Source organism: Phycodurus eques, chromosome 16 (assembly GCF_024500275.1).
Source record: "Phycodurus eques isolate BA_2022a chromosome 16, UOR_Pequ_1.1, whole genome shotgun sequence".
Classification (NCBI taxonomy): Eukaryota; Metazoa; Chordata; class Actinopteri; order Syngnathiformes; family Syngnathidae; genus Phycodurus; species Phycodurus eques.
Window position 1 is genome coordinate 12,777,811 of NC_084540.1, and position 24,685 is coordinate 12,802,495.

Here is a 24,685-nt window from a genome sequence, read left to right on the forward strand (position 1 = left end):
GAGCCTCGCACAAACAGACGGGAGGAGCGTGTCGAGGGCCAACGCCGCTCAAGTCACAACGCTTGCATGATCAGGCACATTCCTCTTGGGGAACGGCACTTCTTTGACGGGAATGCGACGGCTTGCCGATTTTTGTCATTCGCGCTGTTAGGGACGCTTCCGAAGGGGAATCGGTTCGGATTGGGGCCGCGGCGACTCTCGTCTCCGCGAACTTCCAAATTAACGTCAGTGCTATTCCCGATTGGCAACCTGGTTTGAATGGATAGCTTTCTCCTCCGCTCTTCCCCAGACGAGGGACACACGGAGGAGCACACGGACTGGGGATATCGCAGGCAAAGTTGTTGAATGTGTGTCTACCGCACGAGCTTTTGTTTTCATTGTTGTATCTACAGCCTTTATTATTGGCTACCGTGTGTCAGGTAGCTAAGCTAGCTGTAAACCGGCTATTTGTTCCATCAGGTGCGGGTCGTGTCTTTGCTCCACACTTCCCGGTGGAAAGCCGGAATAATTTAGTTCCTTTCAGCGGGCCTCCCTCCTCGGAGCCCCGAGTCGTACCGCCACCCGCCGCCAGCCAGCTACTCGCACCCACCAAAGGCGCCGAAATTGGGCGAATAGCGAGCAAATACGTCCGCGTTTCTTTACCCGCTCCCCCGCCGACCTCCCCTCCTCACTCCCCGGCGCTGACAGCGGACAAGGCCGAGGTCGCAGCAGAGCAGGCCCGGCCGCCGAGGCTCGACCGGTCCACCCCACCTGCGCATCCCACCACACCTCAGCAGCAGTCCAAAACCTGGTTCCCATCCGACCCGGCCTCGGGCGACGTCGACTGCAACCGAGAGAATAGGGAGACCCGCATCGCAACGACAAAAGCTGCCAACATGAACCACCACCACCACCACACGCAGCAGCAGCAGAAAGCCGGCGAGCAGCAGCTCAGTGAACCAGAGGATATGGAAATGGAAGGTTAGTGATTGCACATGGAAGCATTTGTCAAATAATAGACGCGTTTGCGTGAAGTTGCATCCATGCGAGGAGAGTTGAACTTTACAGTAAACATGAGGGCCCGTAGCTAACCGGCTGCGTTTGTGCTGATTGCGCGTCCGTTGCAGCATACGTGCGTGGAGCTGACCTCGTTTTGCATTATAAGCTTGTTAGTTTGAGTCCGCTTGCTTCCCCGTTTTGTTTGACGATGCCACAGAATACCGTCCAACCCAAAATGTCTTGCAAAGCGTTCGTGTGTCAAGAAAGGATACTTTTCCTTCTGTTTGCTGCTCGTGTTTGCTCATTTATTGTACCTTAAGTGAGCAGACAGAAAGGTATACAGATAAAGTGCTGATGTGCATTTGAGTTGTTTGTAAACAGTGGGCTTGTTGGTGTGGTAATTAACATAGAAATATTGCTGAGTAAAACATTCACATTCAGTGGGGGCTACGGGTGGGTGGATTTTTGACAGCCCTTCTCGCCTGAAGAGCCCACGAATCATTTTGTACGTGACCGAGGCGTGAAAACCCACTCTCAAAAGCTGTTCGCCCAAGTCATGTTATGGCAGCCTCTCGCTGATGGTGCGTTAGCATCGTGTTTGGTGACGTGAGTACACAAGCGGGCCTGTGAGGTCGAAACTCGCCTTTGGCCCTTCTAACCCGAAATCCCATAAATTTGGGCTATATTTGTAATTTTGCTAATGTACATGGTGGTCGGTTTCTGATGTGTAAAGCCGGCAACACGCATGGATGTTGCTAGCAGGGCAGCTAATTTTGAAGCTATTCAATTAGCCTTAAGGCCCAACTTGGCTCCGTATATTGACTAGCTAGCACATTAGTTAGCCTCATGCGCTAACACTGACGGAAGGGGTGTGTGGCGTTCTAAAATGGTGGCCTGTGTTTTCCAACCTACTTCTAGGCAACGACACCAGTTTTAAACCTCAATTTAGCGCCTCGCACATAACACTGGGTGAATGCTGTGTAGTTCTTGGTGATATTTGTCCTCTATCATTTATTGCAGGCTCGGACTTGTCACGGCAGCTAATGGTGGCGACTGAACGGTGGCTAACTGTTTGCTAAAGAGCCAAGTTGCTAACGCAGATGCGTCAGTCCTGGCTGGCCAAATTGGCAGTAGTATGTAATCTGCCGTTATTGCGGTTGGGACAACAAGTCATAATAAAACACTTGTATGTTCTTCCAAATGATCTTAAATTGTGCTTTGATGGCTGTGTGTTTATAGTAATGGTGTTACCGCCGCAGTCAGGCCAGGCCCACACTGTGGGTAGCGCGGGGATTTGCTGCTTCATTGTATGGTAGCCCTAACAGCATGGAGCTCGCCATTTTTAATCATCTCTGTTTTTGTTAGCCCACTCTGTACTCGGGGCATACTTGCCAGCAGCATTGCAGTTGTACCCGTTGCACGTCAGCGCCTTGACCATTTTAAGTGTTTTTCTTCCCGATGTTCATTTTGGACCGAGTACAAGACTGCGAACCCTCAGCATCACTGCGTCACTTATCCCTATTGGTTTGATTTTTTGTTTTAACGCACACTGCCAAGCGTTCTTCACCAGCACGTAGGCCGACTTGTTCTAATAGTCAATTAAATTTACAGAATAATCCCGAGGTATTTAAGACCTTTTGAATGTTACTTTTAATGCTTCTTGTGTGGAGCAAATGTCCCCAAACCTGTTGTCCGCAATTTTTACATATTCAATAACTATGTTCACACCTTATTTTTGTGGTATTAAAAACAAACACTGCCAGCCACAGGGCGATTTAAGCAACATGAGTGGCGCATATATTCTAAACTTAAAGAATTGCAGGAAGCTAATATTTTTTATGCAGACTAAGGGGAATCACTTGCATTTTAAAAACATTTAGTAATGTCCTTCACCACCTAAACTCAGCCCCAAATTAAGGATTAAAATGAGTTGGTATGCACATTGCTTTCAATGGAAAATATCTGTTTTCTTGCATTGCTCTTGTTTTGCTATTGTGTTAGTTAAACCTTTATTTAACTTTGTATTTTAACAGATAGTGATGTTCTTAGATTTTTGTCTTCCCACTTCAATAAAATAAATACAAAAATTACAATCATAATTTAATTATAGCAGTCAATCATATTGTTAATATTTTAACAGTCTTGCTTACAAAAGTGGTTAGGATTCATTAGATTGTGAAGAGAATCTTGTTCACAGCCCCCATTAGGTAACCGTACACACATTTTTCGATTTCAATCGATTTTGGTCTGGACTGTGGCAGACTTAAATTTTCTTATGGTGAATCAATTTAGTTGATATGGCTGTATGCTTTGGCTGAAATTCATCTGCAGTTTTCTGAATGTTTGAATTACAGTTTCATGCAACATTGTAGTTCTAATTGCCTAATGATATTGGGTGGTCTATGACTGTCCCTGTTTGTTTTTTAAACCTGCATGGGTGTTATAACTGCATAATTTTTGAGTAAGTCAATATTGCTTTATTCCACTGTCTGTGAATCAGCACATTCACATGACCTTTTGAAGAAAACCTCCCAAGGAAGGACTGTATATTATGTTTCTAGATCATTACTTTTCAACAAATATATCATCCCACGGAAATGTTTACGTCAAGTAGAATTATGATTTTATTTTATTTTAAAAAAATAATATTTTTTAAAAAAAAAATAAAAATATTTTTTTAACCCCCTTACAAAATTTGGTTGTGGTGTTTTTGCAGTCCACCTTTCATGAAGACAGACTTATGGCATTGTCTCAACTGGCTCTGTCTTTGCAGCTGGGGACACCGACGACCCTCCAAGAATTCCGGCCAACCCAGTAATCAATGGTAACATGGCCATGGCAGACGGACACAATAACACAGAGGAGGATATGGAGGATGGTGAGGAGGGTGTGCATTGACACAATATTTGTATTTTTACATTGTTCTCACCCCCTTTTAAGTGAGAACTGGAGGCCTTCTGTTTCTCATTTCCAAAATTTTACTTGCCCCAGACACTAGTTGGCGGTCAGAAGCAACCTTTAGGTTTGTGGTGGAGCGCTTCAGCCGCCTCAGTGAATCAGTTCTCAGCCCCTCCTGCTTTGTCCGCAATCTCCCATGGAAGATCATGGTGATGCCACGCTTCTACCCTGACCGGCCACACCAGAAGAGTGTGGGCTTCTTCTTGCAGTGCAATGCAGAATCAGACTCAACGTAGGTGTCTTTTCTTGGAATTATGGCTTTTTAGGCCGCAGACTACACAGGCACACTATTAATACAATTAATAAATAGCATTTATTTGTCAGGGCTCAACGTTTACCAATTCCCGATTGCCTGTGGCAAGTCAAAAATACTCACGGGCAAGTGAGCAAAACATAAAGCATTCCCAATCGGGCAAGCGTATGAAAAAAATTATCGTATGTAGGAATGTCACAATATTCATGTTGTCAAGAAATGAAAAGTGCCTCGATATTGGCGTGGCATATTCTCTGCATAAAATAATGAGACTTTGTGCTTAAAATGTAGTTTTGTGCCGTCTATACGAAGCCAAGCCGCTTCGGCAGCCTGCTACAGCACTTCACTTCCTAATTTGAGTGTAAAAGGACCTAATTTGGACACGTAACCATGTGTGTACGTCTAAAGAAATAAACTGGCTTACTGGCCCATGTGAGCGCAGCGTTGAGAGGAGTGCTTAGCGTCGCAAATTGGACGGCGTACTACGGCTGTCAGGAGCGTCTCCACAATCAACTGGGCGAGATAGAGGCGTCTTGTTGTTTCCACCAACCTCTGGCCCAGCAAGCGCAGACCCATGGGCCCAGATCAGTTGCCGTGGGCCTCCGCTTCGCCAAGCAAAGCGTCCTGGCTCAAGGCGGCCACCACCGGGCAGCCCCCTTTAGTCGGACCGCTTCGTGTTGCAGCCACCGCACCCTCCTCCTCCACTGAATTGTTCAAACATATTGTAACTGTGTCACTCTTTAGGGGTGTACTACTGAGTCAAAAGTCATGGGTGAATGAACATCACACGGTGAGGGAATAACTATTCTAACTCCCGTTAAAAGATATACCTCCGCAATTACATTCCATTAGTCCCAAAAGTGAAATGGGTCCACTCCATATAACTACAAAAGTAATTAATCTTACATACTTCACTCTCTTCAAATGTAATGTCTACATTTCAAATAAAAATATATCACAGAGGCTGCTCAGAAAAATAAATAATTTTACAATATCACTAAGCGGAGGAAAAGAATCAATGTAGGAGTCCCATGATTATTCCATTCATTTTTACTTGGCGGTTTCTGAACCTGCGTTGCCTTTAAGAGTAGTAAAAGATGAAGTCAACAACAAGTGCATGTTATGGTATGTGACGAAAAACAAGCTAAATTAGACAACAGATGTATAGTTGGTAAAATAAAGAGTAATCAAATGCACATGGAATTGATTCCCCCCCCCCCACTGGTTTTAATGTCAGACATTAGAAGCATTCATCTCAACATTTTCAGTTCTCCCCCCCCCCCCCCCCCCCCCAAAAATAAATTCAGCCATACATTTTTCTTTGAAGGCGATATTTCGTTATATGTAATCAGGTGTTACTTAGCTGTTCAGCCCTATGTTTCTTACAGTAAGTGGCTTTGTTCGTCTGACAGTGTTTTATTTATAAATCTGACATTCTTGATACAGACTTTCATTAATAGTAACTTTTCCAGCATTGTGAAGAGAACCTTTAGATATTAACAGTGGTTCTTAATGGTGTCGTCTTCAGGTCATGGTCGTGCCATGCACAGGCCATGCTAAAGATTATCAACTACAAAGACGATGAGAAGTCATTCAGTCGCAGGATTGGTCACCTGTTCTTTCACAAAGAGAATGACTGGGGCTTTTCCAACTTCATGTCCTGGAGTGTAAGTACATGCATATATTGAGACTCTACACGGACGCTTTTAAACAAAATGTTTTGGTGTTATTTTTTTTCCTGGGTAGTCTTTTGTTTCAAACTTCTGGTGAACATATGAACTTTGTGCCTAACATTGTTTTTCAGGATGTCACCGACCCAGAGAGGGGATTTATTGATGACGACAAAGTCACATTTGAGGTTTACGTCCAGGCAGATGCCCCACACGGAGTGGCGTACGTCGCTTTTTTATTTATTTGTTTTTGTTTTGTCTTTTGGGTCCATGCTGTCTAAGGCTGGATTGTTATTAGTCTGGGTCTGTTAAGGTTTGTAACATTTTCTCTGTATGTGACCAGCTGGGACTCAAAGAAACACACAGGCTATGTAGGACTCAAGAACCAAGGAGCTACCTGCTACATGAACAGCCTACTACAGACACTCTTTTTCACCAACCAACTACGTCGGGTGAGCTATTTGATGCTTTCACACATTTCCTCTATGATGGTTTAATCCTAAAACTTTTTAAAATTCTAAACATTTGGATCAGTTAATTTGTCTACGAATAGAATTCAAAGAAAACAATTAGTCGTTATAAACTGTCAATTCTGTCCTTACAGGCAGTGTACATGATGCCCACAGAGGGAGACGACTCATCCAAGAGCGTTCCTCTGGCATTGCAGAGGGTTTTCTATGAGCTGCAACACAGCGACAAGCCTGTCGGCACAAAGAAACTCACAAAGTCCTTTGGGTAACATTTAAAGCTTTTTTTTTTCTAGTTATGTGTCTTGCATTAAGTTTAGAATTAGAAGTGACTGTCTACGTTAATTTAGTTTTTTTCCAATTGCTTGTTGCTAGTAAAATAGAGTAGACCAGCTTTCTAATGTATGCATGATACACATTGCTTGCTTTGGCAGTATGGTGCCTCTCTAATGTATGCATGATACACATTGCTTGCTTTGGCAGTATGGTGCCTCAAAGCAGAGGGAATGTACCACTGTAGCTACTGTATCCTAACATCGCTGCTTTGTGTTTGTGTTTCCATTTGATTTGCAGGTGGGAAACGCTAGATAGTTTCATGCAACATGATGTTCAAGAGCTCTGCAGGGTGGTGAGTTCTCATGAAACAACTGTTACACATTGTCTGTGTGACTGCTGGAGACAAGTGTTCTGATTTATGCGATTTTCAGCTCCTTGACAATGTGGAGAACAAAATGAAAGGAACTTGTGTTGAGGGAACAATCCCTAAACTCTTCAGGGGAAAGATGGTGGTATGTTTTCTCTGCATCATTCTCTTTATCACAGACTTCATGGCTGTGGTTGCACATTTTTAAAGACTTTTGGATTTACCTGGTTTTCTGCATAAATTGGTCATAAAATGTGATCTGATCTTCTAAGCCACAACAAGACCGTTTTATTAAACTAATACCACACAATTATGTTTCCGTGTGAACAATGTAAATATCACAATGCAGGGTGGACAATGTACCTTTGGATTGAATAGATGATAGTGCCTGGTTTTGGCAACTAAACTTAACACACACAAACAATCAGGCAGGACATCTTTAACCAACATCTCCAATCTTGTCACATTGATTGGACCCTAGGTTGGCTGATTCTGATTAGCTCTTGAAGTCATTAGCCTCACGGTTTACTTTCTCCACCCTGCACTGTGTATACTAACATGGTATGGTGTATGTGATTGAAACATAAAAACATAATTGTGTGGTATTAGTTCAAGCAGACTGTCTCTTGCCGTCTTAGATTATCAGATCACATTTTATGACCAATTTATGCAGAAATCCAGGTAATTCCAAAGGGTTCATGTTTTCTTGTAACTGTAGTAGTTATTAAACAGCGTTGCGAATAGGCTTGCATTTTTGAGTTTGTTTGGCAACATAATGTGCTCACAATGTTGTGTTGGGTAAAAAGATGAAAATAAATGTGATCTTCCAAATACTATAGTCTTTAGCTCAATTAGGCATCTAGGTCGTTGTTGTTTCATAAGTGTGTCTGTGTGGTGCTCTACAGTCATACATCCAGTGCAAGCATGTGGACTACCGATCGGAGCGGATAGAGGATTACTATGACATCCAGCTTAGCATAAAAGGAAAGAAGAACAGTAAGTATGAGGATAGTGACCTTTGTTCTTTTTTAAAACTTCAAAAGCAGTGCTTCTGTCATTATCTACCAATATATTAGGGCTTTTTCAGGTTCCTTAATTAAATAGAATGTAAACTGACTTAATTAAATAGTGTTGGTCAGTAACCGAATAAATATACATATAAACGTAGTCGCCTTCTGTTTTTGCTAGAAACTAAAATTGATCTCTTAATTTTGGAAACTACCACTTATTGGCTCATTGATGTTTCGGTGTCTAATCTGATGAATGTTCTCCTTTCTCCAGTTTTTGAGTCATTCAAGGATTATGTCGCAACTGAACAGTTAGATGGGGACAACAAATATGATGCAGGAGAGCATGGCTTGCAGGTAAGCTTTAATTGTAACTTGACCACAATCTTTCCCAAGTATGTAAACAATAAATTTAGGGCTGCCACAATCAAATCTTTTTAGAATCGATTATCCTGGCTATTTCGTCGAGTAATCGCTTAGCCCCCTCCACAAATGTTTTGTTTGTTGGTTTCCCCCCTGCTAACATGCATTTTATTCTCATTTATGAGGGCTGGACTTCTGTCCTTAAATTGCATATGTTTGTACTGAGTGTCAGCCTTTGCTAAACGGTTAGCATTCGCAATTAGCAATAGTACTTTAGCGATTACCATTTTATGCAAAAAAAAAAAAAAGATAGCATTTTTTATTTTTGTCACTCACATCATGTTATATATGTACATTGCACATCTAATAGTGTCTTAAAAATCACTTACGTACGCTCCTCTGCCGTTTTTGGCAAAGCTTATCAGTGCTTATCAACACTGCATCCGTCTGCAATAAATGTTGGTGTGAAACATTGGTTCCGACTCCGCAAACATGTTCCAGGTTTTTATTTTTTTTATTTTGGGGCGGGGGTGTGTTATTTATTTATTTTCCCCCCAGCCCTAAACAAATCTCAACCTTCACAAAACTAAGGCGCACATTTTACATTCGAATAATCTCATGGAACACCCTAAAAAAAAATGTCACAAAAAGTGGATACACACCTTTGTGCCTTCTGCCTTCTAGTGGAAAGTATTTAATTGTTCTGCCTGCCCGTCACTATACGTCGCTGGCATAGATGGATGAACAAAGATACATTATTTGTAGTAGCCCTAAATATAATTTTCAAACCAATTAACTGAAATTGGATAATTTCGTGTGACACACTGGGCTGCAGCATAGTGGTGGGTAATCACTGCTGTAACCTAATAAGGGCATCCTACAATCTGCCATGAAAGCATTTAAGTAAAAATGCAGGATGTGATGGCCTTACCAGGTGCTTGTTTGTTTGGTGTACAGGAAGCTGAAAAAGGAGTGAAGTTTCTAACCTTTCCACCAATCCTTCACCTGCAGCTGATGAGGTTCATGTATGACCCACAGACTGACCAAAACATCAAGATTAATGACAGGTAGAAGGAAACCTTTTCACATCACACCATTTTTGTGTTTTCTATTTACTTTATGTATTCAGTGTCCACAGTGTAATATGTCACATCCACACACTACTGTGGACACTAGTGAGCACCCCCCGAACATATTTGGCCTTCGCAATCACCAAAGTTGCACAGCTCTGCTTCATGGTGTTTAATATAATCAAGAAAACATTCTCTGAGGTGCTAATTCTGCTTTTGTATTTCTTCTGATATCATAAGTACTATTATTTTGATGTTGTCCTGTGATCCATAGGTTTGAGTTTCCAGATCAATTACCGCTGGATGACTTCCTTCAGAAGCCAGACTCCAAGGACCCGGCCAACTACATCCTGCACGCTGTGCTCGTGCACAGCGGGGACAACCATGGCGGTCACTACGTCGTCTATCTTAACCCCAAGGGAGACGGCAAAGTGAGTGTCAAGGAACCAATAGTGAGAACAATTTTTTTTATATATATATATCAGAATCATCTTTATTTGCCAAGTATGTCCAAAACGCACAAGGAATTTGTCTCCGGTAGTTGGAGCCGCTCTAGTACAACAGACAGTCAATTTACAGAACACTTTGGAGACATAAAGACATTGACCAAAAACAATTGTGCAAAAAGATGCAGAGTCCTCTAGCACTTAGAGCAGTTTGAATGACTAATATTGCAATAGTCCGGTGCAATGACCATTGTGCAAAGGGCGCTGAGTCTCTCTCTCTCTATCTCTATCTATCTATCTCTATCTATCTATCTATCTATCTATCTATCTATCTATCTATCTATCTATCTATCTATATATATATATATATATATATATACACACACACATTCCACCAAAAAATTCTGTGCTTTTGTGCCGATTGTGACTGGTGTTGTTTGATGATGAAGCTCTAGTATTTGAGATGCAGTTGAAGATGCTCATCAGCCACAAAATATACTGAGTATACAGTAACTATTGATGGACCCTTTTGATGTCCATCTTCAAAACCTACTCATTCCAAAGCAGCTTTGCTTAAAAATTCTCTTGCTTTGTCACGAGCAGAACATCAGCCACAGCATGACTTCTAACAGACTTTACACCGATCTGATCAGTATCGGACGATAATTAGCATTTTATGCTGATCGGCTTTGTCATAATTTGCCGATCCGATCATTGATGGGCTCCGCAAAAGACATTTACTCTGCATTTACTCCGTCTTTTAGAAACACTGGGCTTTATCTTGTCAACTCAAACGCGACCAAATACACTCGTTACCATGGCGAAGACATTGCAATGCGTGTATTATAAGAACAAAATGAGGGGCGGGGGGCGTGTGCTGGTGCTCGGGAGATTACCTTCATTTAAGGCTTGCTTGAGGTATGTTCACATACTTTTAATATGATACCACTCTAAACTTTCGGTGTGTGCGTAGTAATTTAATTACAATAAAGTAATTCAACTACAGTATATCCATTATTTCTGTAATGTTGGTTTGACCTGACTGATTAGATTGACAAGAGCAGTGATTTCCAACCTTTATGGAGCAAAGGCACATATTTTACAATTGGAAAATCTCACGGCACACCAACAAACAAAAAGTAGATGCACTGTAATTCCTGTATGTACTTCCTGCCATCTAATAGAAGAGCATTTGTTCTGTCTGTCACTATGCCTCACTGCCATAAATAGAGGAATAAAGATACATTATAACTTGTTAATGAATAATTTTTTGAGCACTTAAGTAAAATGTTATAATTTCCCACGGCACACCTGAAGATTGCTCATGGCAGACAAATGTGCCACGGCACACTGGTTGGGAATCACTGGACTAGAGAATGAATACTTTTAAAGATACTCATACAGTACACAAGTATGTCATTTAAATAGACACAATGCTCCATCTTGTGATCGGTTATCGTTTTTTTTTTTTTAAACTCTGCGATCGGCCCCAAAAATCCTGGTCATGTAAAGCCTAGTAACATACATTGAACACCTGACTGTATGTTGTTTGAAAGCATCTGGTTGAGTCACTTAATATAAATGGTTGTCTTAAGTGCTTCTTCTCCCCTCCCACCTGCTCTGCCTTTTCTTTGCTCTCCTGCAGTGGTGCAAGTTTGACGATGACGTTGTGTCACGCTGCACCAAGGAGGAGGCCATTGAGCACAACTATGGTGGACACGATGATGACCTCTCAGTTCGCCACTGCACCAACGCGTACATGTTGGTCTACATTCGGGAGTCTAAGCTCAGTACGTAACACAGGATTTATGGAGTGCAACCGTCCCATGTCCCTTGAAAGGCTGCATAGGGAGAGGAAGTAATGGGCCCAGCTAACACACATGCGTTCTCTGTTTTTCACAGGTGAGGTGCTCCTACCCATGACTGACGTGGACATACCCCAGCAGCTGGTGGAACGTCTGCAGGAGGAGAAGAGGGTGGAGGCACAGAAGAGGAAGGAGCGTCAAGAGGCTCATCTCTACATGCAAGTTCAGGTAGGAAATCAGGAGAAGCATTCACACGGTTGCTTTTCATATAAATGTTATGCTGTAATAGGGGGTCGGAAACTCCATCACCATTGTTTTGTTTTTTTAAGGGTTAATCTTGGATGCTGGTTAGCTCATGGTTAGCATTGTTGGCAATATTGGCTTGTGCACATGGATTCTTGTTTTGGTTTGGCATGGCACCATTACAGTAGTGCTGCTTGCAGGTGGATGTGAATGATGTTGTTTGCTCTAAATGTTAGTTGGCACACACCCTAAAAAAAAACAAAAACAAAGCATTTATAGCCAAGCCATCAGATTTAGTCCTGCAAATTAAAAAGCCTCAGATCCATTATATTGGTAGTTATGCACAACACATAATGGAAACAGTGGTCAATTTAAACACTTTGTTCTTCATACAACTAATTGTAGCAAGTATGTATTCAGACATTATAGACCGTACAGTAAAACCCCGCATATTCAAAGTTTGACAGGCATTCATGGATTTTCTTTGGAACTATCCTCCATTATTCCCTGAATCTTTTATTTGCTGTTTTTGTGCTCAGGCCAAAGCAATAAAAGTATTACTTTGTCCCCATCTTGTGGGATCTTGGTGTCAGGTTTTATTTATATATATATATATATATATATATATATAGATATATAGATAGATAGATATATATATAGAGCCTATCTCAGCTGACTGGGCGAGAGGCGGGGTACACCCTAAACTGGTCGCCAACCAATCGCAGAGCACATATAGACAAACCATTCACACATACGGGCAATTTAGACTTCAATTAACCTACCATGCATGTTTTTGGGATGTGGGAGGAAACTGGAGTACCTGGAGAAAATGCAAGCTCCACACAGGCGAAGCCGGATTTGAACCCGGGTCCTCCGAACTGTGAGGCAGATGTGCTAACCAGTCGTCCACGGCGGCGCCAAGAATAAAACACAGTTATTAAAATATTGTGCCTTGATGTTGTGTACTCTGTGTATTAGGGCTGCACAATATTATCCTGCAATGTACGTGTGCGCAATAGTCTCTTCCTAGAGTCTTCTGCGATGTTGGTGTACTGTAATATACAGTGAATCAACTAATATTAAAAGTGACCAGCAGAGGGACCTGTTTGGACATGCTAGAAGAATGTACACCTGCATTTCCTATTTCACTCTTAAGAATGAAACAAGGCAGGCACACGGCAGGTGCGCGAGGTGCGTTTAGGGATACTGCGTCAATGGGAGTGAATGTGTTCCTTTTGTAATAGGGCGCATCCGTCCATTTTCCGTACCGCTTATCCTCATTAGAGTCGCGGGTCTGCCGGAGCCTATCCCAGCTCACTATGGGCGAGAGGTGGGGTACACCCTGTAGTGATCCCCAGCCAATCGCAGGGCACATATAAAGAAACAACCATCCGCACTCACATTCACACCTCCGGGCAATTTAGAGTCTTCCAATTAACTTACTTTTCATGTTTTTGGAACGTGGGCGAAAACCCATTCAGGCATGGGGTGAACATGCAAACTGGATTTGAACCCGGGTCCTCAGAACTGTGAGGCGGATGTGTTAACCAGTCCACCACCATGCAGCTACGACAGTACGTAATTGTAAAAATGGTTCACTAGGAAAATTATATTTCTATCAATGTTTAGTGAAAACTAGACTTTAAACAGATCTGATCGGCTTGATCTGTATCTGCCGGTAATTAGCATTTTATGATGATCAGCTTTGTCATAATTCGCCGTTGATCGGCTCCGCAAAAGACATTTACTCCACGTCGCGGTCGTGTACCGATCCAAAAGCTAGTTTATTAATAGCCTTGTCATGTGTCTTGTGATGTAGTACTGTAACTTATCTGACAGCCAATCAAGTTTTATTTCAATCTTGTCGGTGAAAAATCATTCAACGGTGTGGGACTTTTTTTGCGGTACCTCAGACAGACAAATTTGGTCTTTCACGATTGCACTATGTCTGACTACTCCAATAAAATATATTCCGATACCACCGCATCCAGTCTTTTTCCAACACTGGGCTTTATCTTGCACACTGCACAGCCTGAGACGTTTATTAATCTCACACATGAACAGCATAACATTAGTCTTTATCACGACATCCCTACGCCCCAATCTCCAGGCATGACCACTCAACCCTCACTGAAGAGTCACATTTGTGTAACGGATTGACTGTAATTGATCAGTCATGCCAGCAGAATCTTGCGCCTGGATGATGAAATAGAAGAGTGACTGTTACGCTGTTCGTATGAGCTGAGCTGACTTTAAATGAACCACAACTCGGACGCTAAATTAGTGTAGCAACACAGCTAACCCAATACCCCACAGATCAAAATAACGAGATAAATGAAAGAGGTTTGTATCATATGGTAATATTTTTTAAACTGCACTGCATATATGTTGATATCGCACAGCACGAGCTTCTATGCTAGCCAATACTAGTGCTAACCCTCATGTAACATGGGTTGATGGTTGTGTACATGCTAGATGATAGAATACTTTTGAGTATGATAGAATACTTGTGAAGATACTCTGTATACAGTACACAAGTATATATAGTCAATGAACACTAGACACATTGCTCCATCTTGTGATCGGAACGGTTATTGTTTTTTTTTTTTTTTTAACTCTATTGGCGCCAGAGGCAAAATATGGGAATTCAGACATTTGGACAAATTGTTCTGTAAGTGAATTTCTATAGGTTGGAAGCTCTGTCTCAATGTCTTCGTTTTCAGCCAGATTGCATAGATGTATGAAATAACCAGTTACAGTGGTTTTACATTGTAGGAGACAGGCCTGACTCGCAGAAAATGATTTTTCATTTACATAAAAGCGTAATTATGAGACCAGACCACTTGTTTAAAGTTATGCATTACAATTATAGGAATCCCTGCTCTTGGGCAGGTTTAAGAATGTGTTTTTAAAAATCATTTTTTAATTATAGTTGGTTATTTAGTGCATTTGATTCTATTAGACTCTCATAAGTCTGTTAGCAGGTCAGAATGACTGCCGCTGACATGGTGGCTGTCTTAGCTGTCAGTTTAATTTCAAACTGTACTAAAGGATCTTGTCAGACTGTGGCCTCGCCCTGACTGTTGGCTGTGTAAGCGGGCCGTCTGCTGTGGACAGTTAAACCCTCTGTTTTTGTCACCATTCAATCTGCTGCTGAAACGCATGAGAGCAAAGTACTGCCCACCGATTAACACTTGAATAAAACTAGTAATAACATTTTAAACCAGCTTTTTACCTAGCCATTTTGTGGCGGTTGCTGACATTCTGAAACATTTCCCCAGAAAGTACTGTATGCAGTATGTGTTTTGTATTCTAAAACCTAGCCATTGTGGTTTGCTGTTCCACATTGAGTGATCCTAAATTACTAGCGTATTGGGGGTTTTGTTGACTAAAGTTTGCATTCTGAAATGTTAACCATTAAATTTTTCACTTTGGGTTTTCCCACCCAAATGATCTATTTATGGAGATAACCTTGATTGTTTGGGTCATCTCACGTGTTGACCGCAAGTCAAAAGGATACTGTGAGGATGTTTTTGACAAATCTTTTGAAAATTTTGTACTTTTCTCCTATGATTTATACTGGCGACTTTTAGTGTGGACTCTTGTGAAAGGCAGCAGAATTCATTTGTATGAAATGCTATGCAGTCCATTGGTAGTGGCCCCAGGAAAAGAGCATGAGATCAGAGTTTGTGCATCTGAGTTTAGTCTCTCTGTGTACTGTTTGTGATCATTGTACCATGAGACTATATTTATCCTATGGCTTCCCCTGTGTACAGATGGTGACAGAGGACCAGTTCTGTGGTCATCAGGGAAATGACATGTATGATGAGGAGAAGGTGAAATACACAGTCTTTAAAGTCCTGAAGAGCTCCACGCTGCAAGAGTTTGTCCAGAACCTCTCCCAGACCATGGTGAGGAATACTCTGACCTGGCAGAGCCTTTGCGATTTTTGTCATTGTGTTGATGCTGCTTTCACTCCTAAAGTTTGCTTTGCGTGGTCCCAGTCAGTCGGCGGGTTTTTAAACAATGTCTGTTTTCTCTCTTATTCAGTTCCTGTTGGCACTGTAGAAATCCATGCTTGCCTAAATGCACCAAAATATAGCACGAGATCACTCTTATTGGTCACAAGAATGTAAAGGGGGAATATTTTGTTACTGAGAAAATCAGGTGGTGCTATTGAACATAAAATTGACTGTGTTATTGGTAACGTCACTTATTATACATTAGACTGCCAAATAAGGCATATCCTTTATTGATTCTCAGAAGGGTAATAGCAGTGTGCACTTCAAAAGCACGACTCAAGCAAATTGTCCTTATTCATGCAGTGAAAAGCAGACATGCTGCTGTCAGACTTCTAAACAATACAAGGCAGCAGATTGCTTCACAAAGACACCACTGTTTAGTCAACAGTCGAATCGGTTTACATGACACCTACAGTCATGTCACAATTATGATTTTCCAGTTGCATTGTGAAAGTAAACTGATGTGCTTGCAGGGTTTCCCACAGGAGCAGATGAGGTTGTGGCCCATGCAAGCCCGTAGCAACGGAACTAAGCGGCCCGCTATGCTCGACTACGAGGCTGACTGCAACAAGTCGGTGAGTGATTGGGTGGCTGTGTTTTTCTTTATTTTTGACTGCGCCTTCTCACATATGTGGGATTTTCCTTCAGATGATTGGCTTGAGTGACAATGAGAATCCATGGACAATATTTCTGGAGACAGTGGATCCTGAACTGGCAGCCAGTGGGGCCACGCTACCCAAGTTTGACAAAGATCGTAAGTACCAATAAGCAGTCTTTATCCAACTCGGTCTAACTCTTTCAACTTCAATATATTAGAATAAAATTTGGACAGGCTTTTAAGACCAGGATGCAAATGACCAGAAGTATGGCATCCACTTTGGGACGCAAGCCTTCCTAAATTGGCTCTATTTAGAGAATGTGGCTTGTTCTATGTTGAGCATCTCATCTGTGATGTACCATCTGAACAGATGATGGTACGGTCACATTACCTTTTAATTATCTACAATTGGCATTCATTTGATTGTGGCCCAGATGCTTTATAACTTGAAATACAAAAAATCAGATCCATGTTATTTGCAAAAATTATTAAATGTTGTCTTTTGATTTTGGAATGGTAATGTATTGGAGTATTCTGTGAATCTCTTGTCCTTTCAGGTGATGTCATGTTGTTCTTGAAGATGTATGACCCCAAAACAAGAAGTTTAAATTATTGTGGACATATCTACACACCTATATCCTGCAAAATAAGTAAGTAGCAGCCTCATCCAGAAAACACGGCACACTTGTTTAAAAGTGTGTGATCTTTATTTCTGCTCTTCTGTCTGTTACCAGGAGACCTGCTACCAGTCATGTGTGAGCGAGCAGGCTTTCAGCAGGAAACTAGCCTTATCCTCTATGAGGTGATCTATTTCTGTATCCCGTACTTGTTGACAGATTCCACCCTCTTTCTAACTTTGCTCCTTTCGTACAAGCGGTCTCTGACACTCTCCTTTTTGCACATTCATAGCATCTAATTTTCTCGCATACATAGCACAGCAAGCAGCTTGACTTTGCAGTTCTAAAACACTAAATGTCCCACAATGCCTTGTTCATTACAGGAAGTAAAGCCCAATCTAACAGAGCGGATTCAGGACTATGATGTCTCTCTGGACAAGGCCCTGGATGAACTCATGGACGGGGACATCATTGTCTTCCAGAAGTAAGACGCATTGATCAAAGTGTTGTTTTTTTCTGTTTTTAAGCAACAGAGAGAGCCACACATTTTGCTGTCTTGATTCAGCCGTTTCCCTTCAATCACGCAGGGACGACCCAGAGAACGACAGCAGTGAGCTGCCAACGGCCAAGGAGTATTTCCGAGACCTCTACTACCGAGTAGATGTCATTTTCTGTGACAAGACCATCCACAATGATCCAGGCTTTGTGGTCACGCTGTCCAACCGCATGAACTATTTTCAGGTAAAGCACTGCTGGGAAACGAGGGAAGAAGACAATACCTCGGTATTTTGAGTAACTTAAAATCTGTTTTGGTGCGGCGAGGCAGAATTAAGACACTGGTCTGTCATTGCTATTGTGCAAGTGAAATAAAAAAACCTTGTTTAAACAAGTGGAGCTGAAGAGTAACGTGATGTTTTTTGCGTCAGGTGGCGAAGACAGTAGCGCTGAGGTTGAATACAGATCCCATGCTGCTGCAGTTCTTTAAGTCACAGGGGTAGGAGGCTCGTCTCAGACGCACACGCACACATTCACACAATCATGGAAGCCTGCATGTGCTGTCATGGACAAGGTTGACTTTGATGACATGCCGCAGAAATGTTGCATAACCTGTCCCCCCCCACCTTATTTTGTTGTCTCCCCTCTTCCTCCCACCTCTTCTCTCTCTACTGCCTTTCTGCACTTTTCTCCACTTGGATCTCCTCCTCCTCTCCCCCTTTTCTCTATCCTCCCCCCTGCCTGATGGTGTGGTGGCCAGGTACAGGGACGGTCCAGGGAATCCTCTCAGACACAACTATGAGGGAACGCTGCGGGACCTGCTGCAATTCTTTAAACCTCGGCAGCCCAAGAAACTCTACTATCAGCAGGTGACAACTTTCTGCTTTTATCCATCTGGCTCTTTAGTCTGGTTCCACGTTGTGTAGGAACATGATCCTTTGTGCACAGCTGCTTTCAGACTAGGTTAGAAGCTGTAATAAAAGTTTCAAATGCTTCCTGTCAGCTGCTCTTGTCTATGTAGATGAATTGTTGTTCTTGGTACATGTGCAAAGATTGTTTTGAAGCACTTTTGCATATTGCCTGCATTTAAGAACTCCAATAAATGTCCAAATGCTTTTGAAGAAGAAACTACACTTTCAAAAACAATTTAGACTTGACAGATATGAACTAATAACTAAACTGCTCTCACACGCCATTCCATAAGATTTTTGTTTTAAAGTCTAGCATTATCTGTTCACACTAAACTTCTCCCCTCTCCTCACTTTCTTACCTGCCTCACACTCACTCAGCTCGCAAATGTGACAAATGTCAAATGAGAGGCCTGTATGGAAGAATATTGGATTCACTTTGATAAAAAAACCTGTTTTTCTGAGTGATTTTTTTTTTATTTTTTATTTTTTTGGAAGGCTTTGTTTTTTTGAATTTTTTTTCTGTTTTTCTGACCTTTTTTTCCCCCACCTGTTTTACTGACTATTATTTTTTTTCTCTTTTTCGGACTATTTTTTTCCACCTGTTCTATTTTTTTCTGGTTTTCGGACTATTTTTTTCCACTTGTTTTTCTGAGTTATCGGGACACATCGAACTCACGCGAGAACCTGAAAACTGCAAGTGACTCTTTGCGGACTTCGTAGTAAGCAACATGACCGGCTTATTTAGTTTGATCAAGTTTTATTTGGATATGGGTTTAAGACACTGGGAGATACTCCTGTCTTTGAGTCACATAGATGGTATTATTAGTTTGTTGACTTTACGCTGGCACCAGCGGACTTTGCGTTTGTTCAGGAGGAAAGCCCATTCAGATCTGCTAGATACAGCAATGTTTGTCAAGAAGCAATTGGACAGATATGGTATGCTCCATGGATACAAGATGATGCATTGAAAATACATTCAGGCTGGCTACGTGGTGACTCGAGACGATCAGGAGACTGATGAAAATACTGGACCCGCATGGTGTGCAACTGAATCGTCTTCGCCGGCGTATGTACCACAATCCCGGCCCAGCAGTAATCCGCCATTAGTGAGTTCGCAAAGAGTCACTTGCAGTTCTCACGTGAGTTCGATGTGTCCCAATAACTAATAAAAAATAATCAGAAAAACAGGTGGGAAAAAAATTACTCAGAAAAACAAGTTTTTTTTAAAATCCAAGTGAATGGAATACGCTTCCATAGGCCTGAGCACAAAAACAGCAAATAAGTGTGTTTTACAGCAAATAAAAGGATTGGTTCAAGGGGAACGAGGTCTATATGTTTCCACCATTACGTGAATAGTTACTGTATTATGCCTTCCAATACTGATGGTAGATTTTAATCTCATAAGCAAGAAAAGCAAATAATGTGTGGAATTTGCAAACTGTAACACACAACATACAGTATTCATGAATTTGTTTTTCCCTACACACACAGTTGAAAATGAAGATCACTGACTTCGAAAACAGGAGGAGTTTTAAATCCATATGGCTCAACAGCCAGTTCAGAGAGGAGGTAGGCACGCGCGCACATACCCATTAGTAGCTATGTGATGTGGACAGCACAACCTATGCTCTCTGCAGGAGATCACCCTCTACCCTGACAAACACGGTTGTGTTCGCGACCTGTTGGATGAATGTAAAAAGGCAGTGGAGCTCTCCGAAAAAGGATCCGAGAAGCTTAGGTATCCCCCCCCCCTCTCGTTTGTGTGTGTGCGTGCGTGTGTGCGCGCGTGTCTCTGTTGCGGCCATTTTCCTGTTTGGTGTGCGCAGCATTAATCCACCCTCCCTTCATCCACCCTGCAGGCTGTTAGAGATAGTAAGCTATAAAATCATTGGGGTTCACCAGGAGGACGAGCTTCTAGAATGTTTATCTCCAGCTGCCAGTCGCACCTTCAGAATAGAGGTATGCAAGTGCCCCTGTCTGTATGCTAGGTTTACTTTGTCCTTACACCAAGTTAACCTTCAAGTTGAATCAGTTTCTTTGGTGCACTACAAGTGCTCACGGGTCTGTGTCACCCACAGTGTTTAATCAAGCTGCAACACTATTATTTAGTGAAATCTGCGTTATAGAAAAACTATATATTTTTTATATAGTTTTACTCACCCCACACACTTTAAACACGTGTATACTTATTAAACACATTGTAGATTTTTTTTAATGCACACAAAAAATGCAAGTATAAAATGTACAATACTTTAGTATTGTGGTGTCTGTGTACATGCCTGTGCCTTTGAGAGGCGGGGCATGGTGACCAATATTTTTGCATGGCAACATATTTCATAAGTAGGCGTTACAATTTGCTCTAATGAACTCCATGGCTGCTCTCTCGCTCACTCTTGTTGGTCTTGGTTATTTAGGAGATTCCTGTGGACCAGGTGGATCTGGACAAGGAAAGCGAGCTTCTTATCCCTGTCGCTCATTTCCACAAGGAAGTCTTCGGGACGTTTGGGATACCCTTCTTGCTCAAAATTAGACAGGTTTGTGTCTCTGTGTTGTGTGTCTGTGTTACTGTCTGGTTTTCACCTGTCTCCACCTTCCCAACAGGGTGAGTCTTTTCGAGAGGTGATGAGGAGGATCCAGACAATGTTGGAGATCCAAGAGAAAGAATTTGAGAAGGTACAGCATCCTACTTTGACCTACACAAATGGTGTAGTGTCTATTTATGTTGATTTCTGGCCATTGTTCTGTGTAACATGTTTCCGTTCTCCACACCGCAGTTCAAGTTTGCCATTGTGATGATGGGTCGACATCAGTACATCACTGAAGACGAGTACGAGGTCAACCTGAAGGACTTTGAACCACAGCCAGGTATTTACTGACGACACAACACAATTAGCAGATCATTTCCGTACGATACCCGTTCCTAAACCCATGTCCACACGCACAGATATTTTGCGCTCCGTCTCTTTGTCCAAATTTAAGATACTGTTAGATGTGTAATATACATATAACATAAGTATGAGTGAGCTGAATGTTAGTTTGTGTTTTTTGGCCTAAAATGGTCATTGCTAACCATTTAGAATTTTCCTGTCTCAAATACTGTTTACCAAATAAATGTATAGCACTCACTCGCTACCAACATGCAGTTTAAGGATTGAAGTCCATCCCTCATAAATGAAAATTAAATGCATGGTGGTAGTAAAAAAAATAGAAAAAATTTAAAAGTTTAATGGGTGGGTGATTATTCTTCGATCAATACGAGAATCAATCTAAAAAGATTTGATAGTGACAGCCCTACTGCACATCACCCTCTGGACATCATCCAAATGTTTGCAATAGTAATAAAAATAAAATATTGGCTGTTTCGGTAAATCGTGTATTTTCAATGTATCGACTTTGTTTGCTCACCAATGGAGAATCACCTGTGTAAAGTAGTGCGCTGCTAGGATCCTGTTGACAAAGGTGTCTCTCTTTTCTCTCTTGTGTGTGTGGGTGTGTGATGCGTGTCCCTCCTCCGCGCTGCAGGAAACATGTCGCACCCGCGTCCATGGCTCGGCTTGGATCATTTCAACAAAGCTCCAAAGAGAGGTCGCTATACCTACCTGGAGAAAGCAATCAAAATCCACAACTAAAGCAGCCCGCCGTCCTTCCTCTTCCTCCCTGCCTCCTTCTCACCATAACTGACTGTAACCATCCTCACGTGTGTGCGCTTGAGTGAGTGTGTGTGTATGGGCTCTCGTATGTGTGCGCATCACTTTCAGCCCCCCGCCTGGACACAAGTGAGCTCTGCACTGGCTCTTGTCTTCAGCCCATCTTGCTGCAGCTGATGGATTCTCCTTCAACTCCAACATAAACAGCAACAACAACTTTGCTTTTTGCTTCCCCCCTCCCCTTTTTTGGGGAGGGGGGGTCTTTTTTTTTTTTTTTTTTTTTAAAGCCATGCCCCTCTTTAATTAAATTTTCTTTCTCTCTGGCTTCTCTTAACTGTTGACTGCCTGTGTTGTTGCCTGGAAGTGGCAGAAATTAGGATTTTAATAAGTGGAGAAGTGCGACACGATGAAATATTATACTATAATGTATATATCTATATAAATATACATAAAGTTCTAGACTTAATTTCTCCCTCATCTGCCTCACTTTTTTTTTTAGGGGGTGAGGGTGGGTTGATTTTAAATGAAGACTTGCTGCTGTGAGGAGAGCTGAGTAGAAGTACATTTGTGAGGACTAATTGGCAGGGAGGATGAAGAATTTCTCCACAACAAAACAGCTGGGAACTGTTGGCATCAATCTTTTTACGCAGCCCGAGTGTGCTTCTTACATTTTTTGCTCTCGCCCCTTTTAGTGCAACAACAACGAATTAAGTATTTCCACGTTTACGCACAGTTGTCTCACTTAGTTTTGTTGGGAGGATTTTTTTGTTTTTGATCTTTCTGCAAAACTTGTATTATCATATAGTAATAAGAATCTGCAAATGTTTAAAGAAAAAAAAATAAAACGGGGTTAAAAATGAGGAAGAAATTTGTCTGTATTTCATCTTGCACGCTGGCACTTAACATCAGAGAGTTCTCAGGACTGGAAAATGTTTGGCAGTTTGGATTTTTGGGGTGACGCAGAGTCCCTGGGTTTCTCTTGTTTGATATTTGGCCGCTTTCTCAGTCATTCCTCCCATGGAGCACCAAAGCAGCTCTGTCATCTCTCCATCCATCTCTCACTTCCTCTCATCTGCTCTGTGTAAGTGTCTCCCCCTGGTGGTTAGGAGCAGTAAGCGCACTGTGCTGGTGTGATAGGGAGCAGCAGACTTGTAGAGTTGGCACGTTTGAGGATTGTGTAAAGTTAAAAACCAGCATTTGAAAGAAACTCATCCTAACGATTATTTTTTCTTTTGACAGCACAGATGGAATGCTCAGTGCATAGAGCGGCTCTGTAAAGACTACATTTAAGAATTGTATATTTAAAAATATGAACATGTAAAATTTTACGAGAAACGCCTTTTTGTGGGGTACAGAAGGAGCCAGTTGTTCATATTTCGTGTGTAGGTTTCCCCCCCCCCCCCTTTTGTGTTCCTGATGTACCATTGACAATTATTTTCTGTTACATTTTCATTTGTTTTCCAAACTAACTGCATCAGTTTTGTCTCGTCTAAGTGCAGTACAAAGATTACCTGCAGAATCACGCGTCTTTTTTTTTTTTTCCAATTGAAAATCCTCAGTGTAGCAGCAGTGTACGACAACTATTCCTGTATATTGCCTTTTTGCTGGAAAATGTATGTTGAATAAAATTTTCTACAAAAGACTGCTGCTTGTTCATACCAGTTGACCACTGTGATTTCAGATCTAATGAACATCACTTTTTCAACAATGCATGTTCAAGGGCCAGGACATACTAAACCCCCTCAAACAATACAAATATGAAATGTATTAGTATTTTTATTTATTTTTTTGTGTAATCTGGCATTATTTTGCAGGAGGTTGTGTAATACTGACATCAATGTGCAAGTTGTAAACCTAGTATAAAAGTAGTATTTACTGCCTATTTAATACCGAATCAATCATTTTCCTTGGTTCCATGTCGCTGTAAAGTGCCTTCGGTTTTTCCATCAGTATCACTGTCATCGTGAAAATGTTTTATAAGTGGCTAATCATTTGAACATGTATCAGTACAGTAACAAGTCTATAAAAATGAGTTGCCTGTATTGTCTGCCATCCCCCTGTTGGGTTCACGGTATGTCCCCACCCCAAAAGCATTATAATTGCCTTTGGGTCCCACAAGATGGTGGCAAAGTGCTACATGAAGCTCCTCAACTCCCTTCAACTTACTTCATCGGCACCAGGATGAATCCTTTGGCCAAAGCGGCAGTTTTTTTATAGTAGACATGGGTTTTGGCCACGCGAAATGCAAAACAATCCCCCAAAATACAAATTAAATATAAAATATAAATACTCTCTCACACACACACACACAACCACACACACTCACTCACTACAGAATATAGACATAACCAACTATCCATGTTCTACACTGCTTGTCATCACCATGGTCTTGGGTAAACTGGAGCTTTTTGTAGGTGACTGGGCCAAAAGGTGGAAATGTCCATCCGTTTTCTGTACCACTTATTCTCACTAGGGTTGCAGGGATGCTGGAT

General features: G+C 41.7%; 1 protein-coding gene across 5 annotated transcripts; it reads left to right on the forward strand.

Moving 5' to 3' along the window:
* Positions 1-241: 241 nt before the first annotated feature.
* Positions 242-23,835, forward strand: usp7 (ubiquitin specific peptidase 7 (herpes virus-associated)). 5 transcript variants are annotated; one of them, XM_061700285.1, is made up of 32 exons: positions 242-347; positions 460-960; positions 3,752-3,856; positions 3,970-4,168; positions 5,718-5,856; positions 5,994-6,082; positions 6,203-6,311; positions 6,464-6,594; positions 6,900-6,954; positions 7,034-7,114; positions 7,875-7,965; positions 8,251-8,333; positions 9,297-9,406; positions 9,684-9,861; positions 11,501-11,645; positions 11,758-11,888; positions 15,680-15,814; positions 16,399-16,500; positions 16,574-16,679; positions 17,081-17,173; positions 17,258-17,325; positions 17,524-17,624; positions 17,728-17,881; positions 18,067-18,134; positions 18,396-18,504; positions 20,038-20,115; positions 20,184-20,284; positions 20,406-20,505; positions 20,961-21,080; positions 21,148-21,219; positions 21,321-21,411; positions 22,069-23,835. In XM_061700285.1, the coding sequence occupies exons 2-32, from the start codon at positions 876-878 to the stop codon at positions 22,173-22,175; spliced, it is 3,336 nt and encodes a 1,111-aa protein (XP_061556269.1). In that variant the 5' UTR covers positions 242-347; positions 460-875; the 3' UTR covers positions 22,176-23,835. The 5 variants fall into 5 exon arrangements, with proteins under 5 accessions (XP_061556269.1, XP_061556270.1, XP_061556266.1 ...); XM_061700282.1 differs by having other exon boundaries at positions 269-960; positions 18,402-18,504; XM_061700283.1 differs by having other exon boundaries at positions 269-960; positions 9,684-9,840.
* The last annotated feature ends 850 nt before the right edge of the window (positions 23,836-24,685 follow it).

Bases quoted from the DNA above. Each gene is read 5' to 3' on its own strand.
- usp7 (XM_061700285.1), top strand. From the start codon at position 876: ATGAACCACCACCACCACCACACGCAGCAGCAGCAGAAAGCCGGCGAG. The intron at 17,625-17,727 runs GTAAGACGCATT...TCAATCACGCAG, and splicing joins GACATCATTGTCTTCCAGAA to GGACGACCCAGAGAACGACA. The intron at 17,882-18,066 runs GTAAAGCACTGC...TTTTTGCGTCAG, and splicing joins ACCGCATGAACTATTTTCAG to GTGGCGAAGACAGTAGCGCT.